A 13,072-nucleotide genomic window follows, 5' to 3' on the forward strand; every position below is an offset into this window, starting at 1 on the left:
CCAGCTTTTGGAAGTGTGATGTGGGTTTTGCATCACTGATCATCTTTTGCTACAGCTCAGCTCCAAGAAATTATTTTCTGCTTGGCTTTTGTTAAAATAATTAAAAAGGAATGTCTGCCCTGCATGGCTGAAAACTGGAACTCCTCCATTCAAAACATCCCCAAAGCTGGATGCAAACAAATATACCTCCAAGACATCCTTTATTTTTCAGTCCCTCAAACCTTTCTCTTAACTTTTGGAGGACTAACTTCTGATTTTCTAATGCTCAGAGTTGGCAATATCAAAACCAATCAGGAAATACAAAAGAAAAACAGCATTTCGGTATTCTTTTATTGTCGGGAGGTTTTGACCATTCTTGTCATGTGTTTTGCCTAAAATAATATTCAAAAAATCTTTGTTTGGAGCTGGAAAGGGAAGAGCAGCGTGTTTATTTCATGTATGACTCATCAGCTCAGTGTTGATATGCTAAATGCTTCAGAAGCTAACACTCTATAGAGATGATCGTTTTTAATATAAAACAGTAAATGTTTAAAACAACGGTTGGGTTTTTTTTTCCTCTTTTCTTCCTGTTGTGGCCAATAAAACATAAGGGAGGCCACACAGTTTACATTTTAATAAAATTAAGTTATTTGGTGCCATGTTATTACAGTCTTTATTGGAAAGTGGAATAAATTGCACACAGAGGAGTCATAGGAGGGAGAAATCACTGCGAATAAACATAGATTCTGGGATGCATTTATTTGCTGGTTTCATCTCAAAGGAGGAAGGCTTTCCCCGGGAAAACGGAGGCGGCCCCGGGGCTCCAGACTCAGGGAGGCAACCCTGGGTTGCTCCGGCCAAGGAAGAGCTTTTAGGGGAGCCGGTGCCATCCCGGCCCCATCCAGCCAGCGTTTTCCATGCGCATCCTCCAAGAGAAACCTGTCCTGTGGCCACGGCTTGACAGCCCACAGTCCCAAAGCGCTGGGGCAAGCCATCCTCCTGCCCGTCGGCCGTTTGCAGGGCCAGCCAAAAACGTTGGTCCCGAGGCTTTTTGCTGGAGGTTGGGGGTTTTCTAGGCAAGCGCCAGGGCACACCAGGAGTCCTGCCGGAGCGGCACGCTCAGCCCGGGCTGCGGGGCCATGGTGGTGGGGGAGAAGGTGTAATCCTCAGGCTCGAATTTGAACTCGCCGTGGCTGCTGGCCAGCGCCTCGTCCGACTGGCTCTGCGCCTGCCCCGGGGAGGGAAGCAGAAAGTCATTAGAAAGCCTGTTATTAGCCAACGGGTCACCCTCCCCCTTGTCGTAACGTGGTGGTAGGACTAGGATGGATTATGAACAGGGTGGGTTATCCCCGATGCTACTGCTGCCCTTTGGAGGAGCCTGGAGCCGGGCAGGAGGGGTGCTCCATCCCCAGGACCAAGCGAGGAGGAGGCATCCTGGAGCCCATCTGCATTTATTTATTGACTAAACATGTCCAGTTTGGAGATCTCTAGGCGCGTGTATATTTTTTAAGAGCGCAGCACAAATCAGATTTATCGGTTTCAGCCAAAAAACCCTCTCTCCCATACGGCGCCGCTGGCGCTGCGCCAGGCGCTCGGGTGCTGGAGCTGAGCTTCCCCTCCGTGCACGCATGTCCAGCTTGGGGAGGGCTTAGACCCAGCATAAAGATAGTGCTGGGTCAGAAAATTTTGATGTGCGGGTTGATTTAGAGCCATTTTTTTCCTCTGCCAAGACAAAATAGTAACCCGCCCTAAAGAAATCCTCAGGGTAGAAGCGCAGCCTTGCAATCTGGGGTCTCTGACAGCATTACAGCTCTGTGAGCGCTGAGTACCTCAGGGCTATAAAGCCCAGATAACGTATGCCCGGGGAGCCTTTTCTTGGGAGCTACATAGGTTTCCACCCTCGGCTCATCCCATCAACTCGACAGGGTTGTAACTCCCAGGATTTTGTGGCAGGAGATGGGAATTAAACCCGGCTCTGCGCCGAAGTCAGTTCGCCAGCCGATCGCCTCCGCGGCAGCAGAGCTTGGACCTCCCAGCTCACCAGTGCCAGACGGAAGATCCGATGGGGAGCAAACAGGCTGGAGCCCGTCCTGGTCCGCAACGTCTCGGCTCACGCTCCCTGCTTTCCTCGGTCTGAGGCAGTCTGTCAGGCTGGGGCCCCCCAATGCAATGAACTAATTGCTTAGCCTCATCAAGGCCCCTCAGGTCAAGCGACTACCGAGGCGCGTGGAGCATCCGCCTCAGCAGGCGATGGCTGTGGGTCCCTGTGCCTTACCTGGGACACTGACACGATGGTTTGTCCGGGATACTGCGAGGTCGCGCTGGGCTCTGACTTTAAAGTGACCGTGCTGTCTGAGTTCGTAATGGAAGAAGGGGAGTTAGTGGCCGAAGTCGTAGACCCTGGAAGACAATTGGTACAGGACGGTGAAGCAACATAGATGCAAATCTGCTCTAAGAAAATCTGTATTTTAATGGCTACCATCACATCTCATGGCATGACTCTACTGCTCTCTTTCTCCACCGCATCTCTGCCAGGATAAGCCTTTGTATTTGGCTGCCAAAATGCTGATGGAGGAGGAGGAACACCCTTACGCAGCCTGGCAGTGCTGTCCTGGTACAGGCTGGGTGAGCTAATGTTGAATGCATCGTGATACCTTCCCCTCGACACTTTAATACACCATTCCCAGCCCTGTTTTTTCCCATTATTCAGTTTAGCCCAGATCTGCTTGAACACGAGCATTGCGGGGCTGGAGCTAGGTGAGATTTCAGCAGTGAGATTTCCCACCCAGCATCCTCCTTCCACGTAAGGTCTACACATAAATAGAGGCCCTATATCTAAAGCAATCACCAGGGGGAAAAAAATCACAATATTATTTTCTAATTATGATGATTTCTTGCAGAAGACATGTTGAGGTGAATTGTGCCCCAAGCCCCCATGACGGATTATAGCAGCACCGTACCTGTCGAGGTTTTGCCTTTGGTAATGTTTTTAGGCTTCCTTTTCCTCGTCTGGATGCTTTCCTTTTTCATGGCCAGAGGTCGTGGTACCTTGACATCCATAAAGTTTGGAATCATTAATACGGTATTTTACTCAGCTCCTTCCCACACACGTGTTGCTCTCCTATTTACATGCTGTAGCTCATGCAAAGCACCTAAAGTCCTTGTCCTTCACTAAGTTCTATTTTTCTCTGCAACAGGCCTTGGCTGGAAGATGTATAAGGCTAACAGCTAAGGCTTTCCCACAAATTTTGTTTTTTCCTTTATTTCCTATTTTCCTTTTCCTGATTTATTAGTGACCTTTATGACAGGACCCTATTAAATTACACTGACAGACTGAGAGCCTACATGGCTCGGAGGGAACGGTCATGGGATAAAGAGGCTTTAACCTTTAGGCAGAAGTTTGCAGAGGCCTGTATGGAGGGATGAAGTCTTCTCTTTGGCTGATGGACATGTTACCAACAGTTCCCATCCTCAGTGGATACATGTTATCAGCCAGCCTTCACGTGGACTCCTTAGCATCCTTCACACATTCTTAATGACCACATCTAGAAAAATATGCTCCTTGTTTCCAGTCTGGGCTTGGGGAGCTTCAGTCTCCAGCTACTGGAGCTTGGTAAGCTTTCTTTTTGGGGGGTAACTTGGCAAACAACCTAATTAAGAACCACCCAGCGCCAGAAATCTCTCCTCTATGCAGGTACCTCCTGAGAGGGTTCCAGTACCCCCTTAGCCTTATTCTGGAGAACCTTAGTAGACTGAGCTTTTCACTGTTCAAGGAGTCAGGACTGGGTTACGGCTCTTCTGGGTCCAGTCTAGAGGCTGGTCCCTCCAGACCCGATATCCCGGACCTGCCGGGTGGTGATCCCAGCGCCCAAAGGGTCCCTCCCGGTGCGGACGCGCTCCTCACCCCGTGGAGCTTCATGTACAAGCCGCAGGCGTTGCAGACGGGCTCCCCTTCGGCGTTCCTTCTCCAGAGGGTGGTGTTGGTTGTGTGGCAGTTAGTGCAACATAGGCCAGCACGTCTAGATGAAGACTTCAAAACAAGCAAACAAACACATGAGTGCACACATAGGAATGATTAATTGGGAAATTTCCTGTCATATAAAAAGAAAATCTCCAATTACACCAATTTCCTGGAAAATGTGAAACACACACAAAAGCCAAATTCAGATCAAAGAAATTACATTCAAGTGAGATCACTCTAATTTGCAAGTGCTTTTTTTATTGAGCTTGATAAACCTGGCAAATATCCTCACAGCTCGTTTCACAAACTTAGAGCAAATGTGCTGGAATTGATCAGGACTCAGAGCACAGAGAACTTTCCTCCAGGAGATCCACTCAGATGGAGAAAGAAATGGAAAATGCCAGCCAGGCTTTAAGTGCACGAAGAAAACTCCTCATGCTTTAAGTGAACTCTTCTCTTTTTCTGCACTCAGAACTACCACTAAAGTTAGCAATACCCCAATTAATCTCTGGTTTAAGACAACTGGAATCAACTGGCTGAACTGAGCAGAACCAAACCCAGGTGGCCCATGACGGGACCAGGGAGGTTATTCTTTGCACGTCTCGCAGATAATCTGTTCTCTTACAGGCTGCAGAAACACCGTGCAAACATTAATTAATGACATATTTTGTGAGTGCAGTGATTGCTGGCTCTGAAACGTTAATACTTCCAAATGGAGAAGGAAAATATTCTGGCAGAAGCAGCAAACTCATTTCTGACAATGGTACTCCAAGCCACTGGAAAATTCACAAGTCTCTGTATACAGACTTGTCAGCTCAATAGGCATTTCATTTGAAAGTCTCTTAACACTAGGTATTGAGACTATTTTAATAAAAGACTTCACTAAGTATAAGATACCAGTGACATAAGTAATATCACAGGCTCTCCACATTCAGGTGTTTGAATATGTTCTTCAGCCTTGAGAAAAATCACTTTGATTCCTCTCAAAGGCAGACAATAGGTGATGCAGGCGATAAAGAACTCCCTGTTTGTTTATTGTTCCATTATTGCTTGATATCATGACTGAGGAATATGATGGATGAGGTGGGAAGAGTAGGAACAAAAATGAAATGTTTTTACAAAGTTAGCAGTCAAATAAAGATCAGCTTTGGAGTTTCAAGAGACACAAGTGACATGCCCAAGCTTTGATTCACTTGTTGCTCAGCAAAGAGCTCTCAGCAACTATTTGCAAATAACAGTATTGCTTTGGAAATTGTTTCGCTTTCAAGAAATCACCAGACAAAAATAATAATGCACCGAGGTGTGAGCTGACAAGCCTGGCACGGAGGGGGGGACAGCAATCCTTGTCCCTAATATAGGACATGGTGTCACAGCAAGATCCTGCAGCAGATACAGAGTTTCCTTAAAGCCTTTCAGCTGCGGAGGCTGTGCCGTTCATCCCTGCAACCAGGAGGGACCTCAGCCCCGATGGGAGCAGAAAGACGTGCCGAGCACCCGATGGGTGCAACAGCTCGGGGGTCCAGCTCCTGCCACGGGTGCAGAGGGGAATTTGGAGGCGCTCAGCCCTGGGGTAACTGTTCCCGGCGTGGGCTGGTGAGATCTGTCATCGCCTGCGGACGGAGGAAGGCCAACGCAAAGCCCTTTGGAAAGCCCTGAGATTTCTGGGCCGCTGCAGGTCCCTGGGAAGGAGGGACACACTGTCCCTATTTCATACAACGCTTTGTCCGCAGCTTGCAGACAAGGTGGCAATGAGACCTGTGGCTCCGGTGGCCCGAGGGCAATGCCAGCCCCGCCAGAGCTCTGCCCGCCCTGCCAACACTGCCTCGCAACCTGCTCCGGCAGCAGCACGTGCCTTCTGCATCTCCTGCACCTCATTCTGTGGGGTGCCTCCTCCTCGTACAGCTAGGGAGAGCAGAAACCATCCTCCATGACCAAATATTACAACTGAAACCCCACGAGAACCTGGCCCTGCACCACAACCTGCCAGCTTAGCAAGAAAGAGACAGTCAAGGCTACTGTTGCTCGCTGAAGGACGAGGGTACAATACATTATTGCTGGTTTCCCAGCAGTTCCATTAAAAGAAAATGCATTTCTGCCTGCCTCCACCCAGCTGCCTTTGTACCATTCTGACCTTGTCTAGGAAGTTGTTGACTTCAACATTGTGCTCCAGTGTTTATTTATACGAATGCAGCATACACTCAAACAAAAACTCTTCACGGACCCGGCTTGACAGCCAAGTGCTGCTGATAAGCTCAAGGAATGGTAAGTTGGTGCCTATCAAATCAACTGTGTGTGAGCGCTGCCTGGAGAGCCCGAAAAATTCAGAGCCAGCAGGGCAGGTCCTTCCGAGGGAGCCCAAAGCCGTCAGAGACTTTGCTTCACCTCCTTTTCAGAGGTGGAAATGAAACCACAGGGCTTCACAGGAAAAAAAGAAGCCTCTGAACCCCCAGATTCAATCAACGCTGCTCTGTCTCCCTTGCCAGCAGGACAGAGGGGACCTAGTGTTGATAGGAAAGAGGTTGCAGCAAAGTGTGCTGAGATACCCAAGCTCAGCTCCTGCAAACGGGCAGATCCGAAGCTCGGGACTAAAGGCAGCAGCATCCTCTGAGATTTACCTTTGTTACCACGGCTCTGGGCAAACCTGCACCTTGGAGGATGGGGGAGCAGTAGGATGGCCAGCAGAAAGCTAAGGCACACACCACGAACGCTGCACGGCTCTACGGTCCTGTTAGATTGTCCCAGGGCTGTGATCAGTCCCATCCCTGCCTTCCCCAAAAGTGGCACCAAATGCACTATGCATTGCAAACTCTAAAAAAGGACAGGCTGAAAAAATACTCCCTGAGCCAAACCAGCAAAACTCAACTCCAGGTTAGTCCTTCAACTCGGGATGGTGTGGGAGCTGCCGAGCATCTGCCCCCCCGGTGCTGGACCGCACGGTCCAACTCTGCTCCTAACACGGGAGAATTGCATGCGCAAGGACGGAGCCATCCACCTCCACCGGCTGCTCCTGGATGGTAAAAGTGATTTGGCTTTTAGAATTGGGTCTAAGGTATCATCTCGTGAAACGTGCCAAGAAACTTTGGCTAGAAAAGATACTGCCTAAAATAAAGCGCTGCCTCCATCCTCCTCTAAGATAAATCCTTTCTGCCGAAAGCCGCAGCGCTTTGAAGCCAGACGCAGGCTGTAGCAAAACGGCTGTCCCTGCTGCGTAGAGGATGTTGCCCTTATCTCAAAAAAAAAAGCAACAAAAAATGAACTGGAAACTACACTACTATTGCCTGCTCTCTCCCACGCACAAGCGGGCTGAGCGCTACCGAGCTGCAGGACATCATTCCCGCAGTGTTATCTGGGCCACGTTGCGTTCTCCAGGGCTTTCAGGGGGACTTTGCTTTGTGAAAACAGAAGTCAGAATAACTCCCAGCGTGGCATCTACTTACAGAACAAAGGTCATAACGTAAAGGACAAAAGCAACCATTTTTCCTTCCCGTGTCTGTATTTCACCGTATTGTGAAACAGCCGGTTTCATCGTTCTTAGAGCAACGGTGTGTCACCGCGTTCACTGCTCTGCTCCCACCCAGCCCGTATGGGTGGGGTTATGAGCAGGGAAGACATCCCCCACCATGGGAATCGTTCGGGGGAAGAAAAATCCCAAACCACAGGGGTGCAGGTCGCTCCCTCGGTGGTGGATTTGCAGAGTATGCCTGGCACCCTCTTGACCATCACCAGTGGATCCCCCTTCCTCTGATGGGGCAGAACTTGTTGCAACATGACATTTCAAACCCTTGGGAAAACCCAAGATTTTGAAATGTTTCATTCCAAAGTCAGGATGGAAAGGCACAATTGCAGCCCTTTTTCTAATCCATAAAATAAAATCCCCTCAAGTATTTCAACTTTACTGAAACGTTTCCCGGGAAAAAGAATCAGCTCCTTCATCTGGGCTTTATCATTATAGTATCGATTACCAAAATAATAGTATAAAAGGTTGGAAACGCTTCCAGCTTTGCTCATCCCTGGGAAACGGTCTTAATTCTGCGAACGAGCGTTCTCCACCAGAAAACTTTGTTGAAATGTTTGCCGAAAAACGCCTCACAAGTGCTACGTGCGGGGCTCTGCCAGCAATGACAGAGGAGCAGGCAGGGAGCTCGGGGTTCCCAAGCGGGGTGCAGGCAGCGCAAGACCGTCTCCCTTCCCACGCGCCGAAATAAAATACTGAACAGCAGCAAGACCTCCCCAATTCCTTTGGGGAAAAGCTGTTAAAAAAAAAACCCTGGAAATTCATCCAGCGCCACATTTTGATACCAGTCTGAAATTTAAACTGGTTTGCACCATTCTCTCTGCATGGCTGGTATTTGCTCTGAAGAAATCAGCAGCGTAACTCTGAGATTTGCAGCGCAGCAGCGACCAGAGCCCGCTGCTGGGGTACAGATTTAATGTCATTACATTAAAGGAGACCAGGAGGGGTTTGGTGAGGCAGGCAAATCCTGTCAGATAATGCTAAATGTTTCACAGAAATGCCTCGATTTTGATGCGATGAACAAAACAGAGCGATTTTCCACGGAGCCGCTGCTCATTTCATTTTGCAAATCCAGAGTCAGATTTCTGGGACCAGAATCAGAATGAAGCATCTTGCTCAATCCCAGCCTTCTTTTTTTTTTTTTTTTTCTTTTTATGGTTTTCTTACACAGAAACTCGTCGCTGTTGGATTATTGCTAATAATTTGTTTTGCAATGCAGAAAAATAACTGCGGGAATACACCCTGAGTGAAAGCAAAAGGAGCGCCCAGCTGTTCCCCAGCACGGCTCCAACAAACATCCTGTTTGTAATGACGGCTTCTGATGACAGCCTCTGAAACCAAAACTGTTACCACCAAATTTAAACATCCCAAAGCGATGCTACAAAAAAAAATCCGAGGCGCCTTTCCTCTCTCACGATGGGATCCCAATTGGAGGAAACCCAATATCACACTGAGGTTGGGGGTGGGGGGGGGTGGTGGTGGAATTAATGCTTTAACCTGCAGAGAAACCGGGAACTACCAAATCCCAAATTTCCTTCTTCAGCAGGAGGGTGAAGGAACTGGGCCTCATCCTGCTCCCATCGCAAACAGCTGCAAACCTGCCTGGGCCAGCTCAGCATCAGCCCTGTCTGCTGTTCAACTACCCTGCCTAGACCATGCGTGTCTGCATGAAGAACTAGGAAATAAGAATTATTATTATTGAATAAAAAGCAACATGCCCGCTGTGGGAACGGAGCTGGGGGAAGCCCACAGAGCCATGGGCCACAGGCAGGGCTGATCGGTCCCCCGTTCGGCTGCGGTTCAGCCCCTCCGTGCAGCCCCGAGACCCCTCCGGTCCCGGCTGCCCTGTCTCCGTGTTGCCCACCAGCCGTGCCGGGACAGCAATCCCTCTGGATTTGCTCCACTCCTCCTGACCCCAGCCGGCTCTACACCGCAACAAGGGGCTCCTGCCAGCACCGATGGTGTTTTATTTGGGGGAGGACCGAGGGTCAAACAGGCCCTAACACAAATACAGAGACCCCCAACAGCGTGGGGACCGTGACAGCCCCCCGGATCCTGCCCTCCAGCCACCCCCGGGTGAAGCAGGGGATCCCTGTGGGGTTTTCCCCTCTTCTTACCAGCCTCTTCTGTGGCTTGAGCGGCCGGTTGATGCCGTTCATTTTGTGGTAGAGCCCGCAAGCGTTGCACAGGTAGTGCCCGGTGCCATCCTTCCTCCAGAGCGGCGTGGACATGGCCCCGCAGTTCACGCACTCCCGGCCGTCCCCGGGGAATTCCTCCAGGTACTCTGGAAGAGATATCCAAGGTGTGCGGGTCAGGAGTGGACAGGGTCACCCAGGGCCGGGCTGCCCACGGGGACCCTGTGGGAGAGGGTCCCTAATTCTCTGTGCCCCGCTACTCCTCTGCAAGGTACAATCTCTGCCCCGGGGGGAGTTTATCTCCACCCTACAAAGTGTGGACCAACCCCCTTTATTCCCTCCGCACCTTAATTTTTTAATATTTTGCTCAAAGACTGCGTATTCCCCCATCCCTTTCCCAAAAGACCGAGCGTGGCCGGGGTCTCCCTGGGATGGGAGCGGGCAGGGAACCCATCAGCGGAAGAGCCCAGTGTTATCCCTGCACCGGCCGCAGTCCGGGTTGCAAAAATAAATTGGAGAGGGGAGCAAAATGGGGCCATTTTCCTGATTTTCCATCAAGGAGCCTTAGTCGCCGGCCAGTGGGGACTGTCCGGCTGGGAAAGGGCTCGGGGCTGCCCATGGAGCAAAGCCGGGCTGGCAGCCGCGGGGCACCCGGGGGCTCCCCGGGAGAGCATCACCGGCCGGCCGCGGTCCCAAAGCCCTGCTAGAGAGGTTTTTCCTCCCTTTTGTCCCCCTCCCGAAAGCCCCGGGAAGAAGCCGCGGAGCCGGCAGCTCCGAGCACCGTCCCCGGTCCGTCTCTGCCCCGAGCGCGGCTCCGCGGTGAACGGGCAGCCCGGAGCAAAACCGAGAGACCCCTCGATTAAGAGGCGGTGTCTTTCCTCCTGCCGTTTTTTTCTCTCTTTTTGAAATAACTTTCTCCGCCTGGAATGTTATTTTCTTCCGAAGAATACGCGCTTTTTAAAAATAAAATAAATAAAAAAAAATCTTCGATCGTATTAATAATGATCCAACGGAAAGAGATAGGGGAAAGAACAAAAATTAAAAAGGGGCAAATGGAAAATAAAAAGAAAATGTAAAAAGTAAAAAAAGAAAAAAGTTGCAATAATTCATTAAATGAAAAAAGAATAGTTTACGCTACTTAAGAGCGGTTTACACTATTCGAGAGCAAAAATAAACGGCAGAGAGGACGGCGGCCGCTATTCCGGATCCCAAACCACCAAATTCAAAGCGCAAAAGAGATTTCTGCGCTATCACCTCCCTCGGCAGGACCGGGACGATCCCCTCCCGCACAAACAACGGCTTTTCCCAAACAAAGAGAAAATCCTGGAAAGAAACCGCTCCCGAGCCCCTCCGGCGTGGGAGGAAAAGCCGAGCCGGGGAGGCGGCTCGGTGGGGAAGGGGAGGGGGGGGGGGTGTTGTTGCTTCCCTGGTTTAACTTTGTTCTTGGGGTAAAGATAAGATAATTCGGTTCACCGCAGTAAAGATGATAACGCGGCTGAGATCTTGAAGTGGCTTTTAAAGGACTTTGCAAACCACCGCCGGGGGAGGATGGTGAAATACCCCCGGGGTTATAAATCCTGCGCACGAAGAGTCCTTTTAAATCAAGCCCCAAACTTTATTTGCCCGGGGCTTGGTTTAAAAGGACTCTCCGGTGTGGATGCAAACGAATTGAAGTGCGGTTTATTGTTCAACGCCTGAGTGCGTTTCAGTGTCTCTCCAAAGGCCACGGAGCGATGCAGCTGCGGAGCTCTTTGGGCGAAGGCGAATTAGGAGACCGAGAGTCTGTTCAAATATAAACTCATTTACCACAATAAATTACTTAAAAGGGAGGGAGCTATAAATCTGCCCCGCTAATTTAAACAACAAGGGTAAGTATTGAAGCACAGGCACAAAGTCGATATTGTGGGAAGGAGATATCGGGGGAGTAGAAGGGGGGAAGGGGTTGAACGGCCTCTGCTCCTCCGTCCTGCGGGGAAATTGCTCTCCTTTGAAACGTGGTCTTTGCCCTTCGTGTCACACCCCCACACACACCCACGCCCCCCCCCCCCCACCTCTGTCCAGGGTCACCCACCACACCCCCCCCCCCCCCCCCCACCATGCCCAGACCATCTCTCCATCCCTGGATAAAATCATCCCCTCCATTCCCATCGGGGCAGCTCACCCATCAACCCACCGGGAAGGTTACGGCTTGGAGATGGCACCCACCCGGTAAACCCACTCGGCGCCCCGAGGAGACGGTGAGGGCCGACGGTGACCTTACCGAAAGTGGACCTGCGGCCGGGTAAAGCCGCCTGCCTCGTCTGCAGGCTGTGTAGCACGCTGCTCTCAAAATGTCCGGCCGTCCACGAAGGCGGTATCTCGGGGGTCACGTAAGCGGGGTAGGGGCTGGTGTAGGACCCGTTAACGGAGCGTACCAAGGCGTTGCCGTACTGCTCCCGGCCCCCACCGCCCAGCAGCAGGGACCCCTGGTAGGCTCCGTCGCGGCCTGGAGGGCTGCTGCCCGGGGGGCTGTGCGAGTAGGAGAAACCCGACGGTGGGTGAGGGCTGCCGGCGTTGAAAGCGGTGGCCTCGCCACCGCTCTGACCCCAGCCCGGAGGGTTGGCGAGGTGGCTTTGGTGAGGCTCGCAGCCTTGTAGGTAAGGCAAGGTCTGGAGGACGGAGGGTACCCGGGTGGTGGGCACGTAGACGGGCGAGCCGGCCGAGGAGTGGAGAAAGTTGCTGGAGTCGTGGGAATAAGCCGACTGGCCATGGTTGGGGGCGAGGGCCAGACCCTGATACATGGTCCGTCCTCGGCGGCTGCTCAGGGCCCGGCCGGCTGCGCCCCGACGGTGCCGAGGGGCTCACTCAGAGGAACCTGGAGGGGGAAAAAGCCGAGAACCGCGGGGTGAGACCCCGGCCCAGCGCGGGAGACCCTGGTCTGGGGCCCTTCGCACCCGAAAGCGCTTCTTCCCTGCCTCGAGCAGGGGCCGTCATTTGTAATTTTATTTTTTTTTTCCTTTTAAATTTTCATCTGGGGAAACCCGCGGCACTGGGCCGAGAGCAGCGGCCGAGCCACGGCGAGAAATAACCTCCGTGAAACGGGCAGCAGCCCCGCCGGCACCTTCCCACCGCTTCCGAAGGGCCGAAAAATACCCAACAACATTTTTTTCTTTTTTTTTTTTTCTTTTTCCCCCCCCCCCCCAAAGTCTTTTTCCCCAAGTCTTTTTTTTTCAACCCCCGGGCCTGAAGCGCTCCTTGGGACCTTGCTAGCTTGAAGGCGGCCCCTCGGGTGCCCGGGCATCCCCGGTGTCCCCCAGCCACCAAACGCTGCCGTTTTCTTGTTAAAAAGCGCAATAACCGTCAGGCAGGCCTCTCCGTACGGACGGAGGGTTCAAGCCGAGGAGCACCGCAAAAGCATCCCACCCCCGGTCCCCCCCCATCCCATCCAGGTACTCACATGGCAGCGGGCAGGGAGCAGAGCCGGGCATTGCCGGGTGGGCATGA

The 13,072-nt window shown here is 51.7% G+C and overlaps 1 protein-coding gene across 1 annotated transcript; it reads right to left on the minus strand.

The window, feature by feature from the left end:
* Window positions 1–1,051: 1,051 nt before the first annotated feature.
* On the minus strand, window positions 1,052–12,369 carry GATA5 (GATA binding protein 5). The gene is made up of 6 exons (XM_049816651.1): window positions 11,850–12,369; window positions 9,572–9,738; window positions 3,884–4,009; window positions 2,940–3,027; window positions 2,255–2,379; window positions 1,052–1,207 (listed from the first exon to the last, which is right to left on the minus strand). The coding sequence occupies exons 1-6, from the start codon at window positions 12,367–12,369 to the stop codon at window positions 1,052–1,054; spliced, it is 1,182 nt and encodes a 393-aa protein (XP_049672608.1).
* Window positions 12,370–13,072: the final 703 nt, after the last annotated feature.

Source organism: Accipiter gentilis, chromosome 14, assembly GCF_929443795.1.
Source record: "Accipiter gentilis chromosome 14, bAccGen1.1, whole genome shotgun sequence".
NCBI lineage: Eukaryota > Metazoa > Chordata > Aves > Accipitriformes > Accipitridae > Astur > Astur gentilis.

Excerpts from the sequence above, each read along its gene's own strand:
- GATA5 (XM_049816651.1), bottom strand. The coding sequence starts at position 12,369 with ATGTATCAGGGTCTGGCCCTCGCCCCCAACCATGGCCAGTCGGCTTAT. Across the intron at positions 9,739-11,849 it reads CGGCCGCAGGTCCACTTTCG|AGTACCTGGAGGAATTCCCC; the intron begins GTAAGGTCACCG and ends TATCTCTTCCAG. Across the intron at positions 3,028-3,883 it reads TGTACATGAAGCTCCACGGG|GTACCACGACCTCTGGCCAT; the intron begins GTGAGGAGCGCG and ends ATGGATGTCAAG.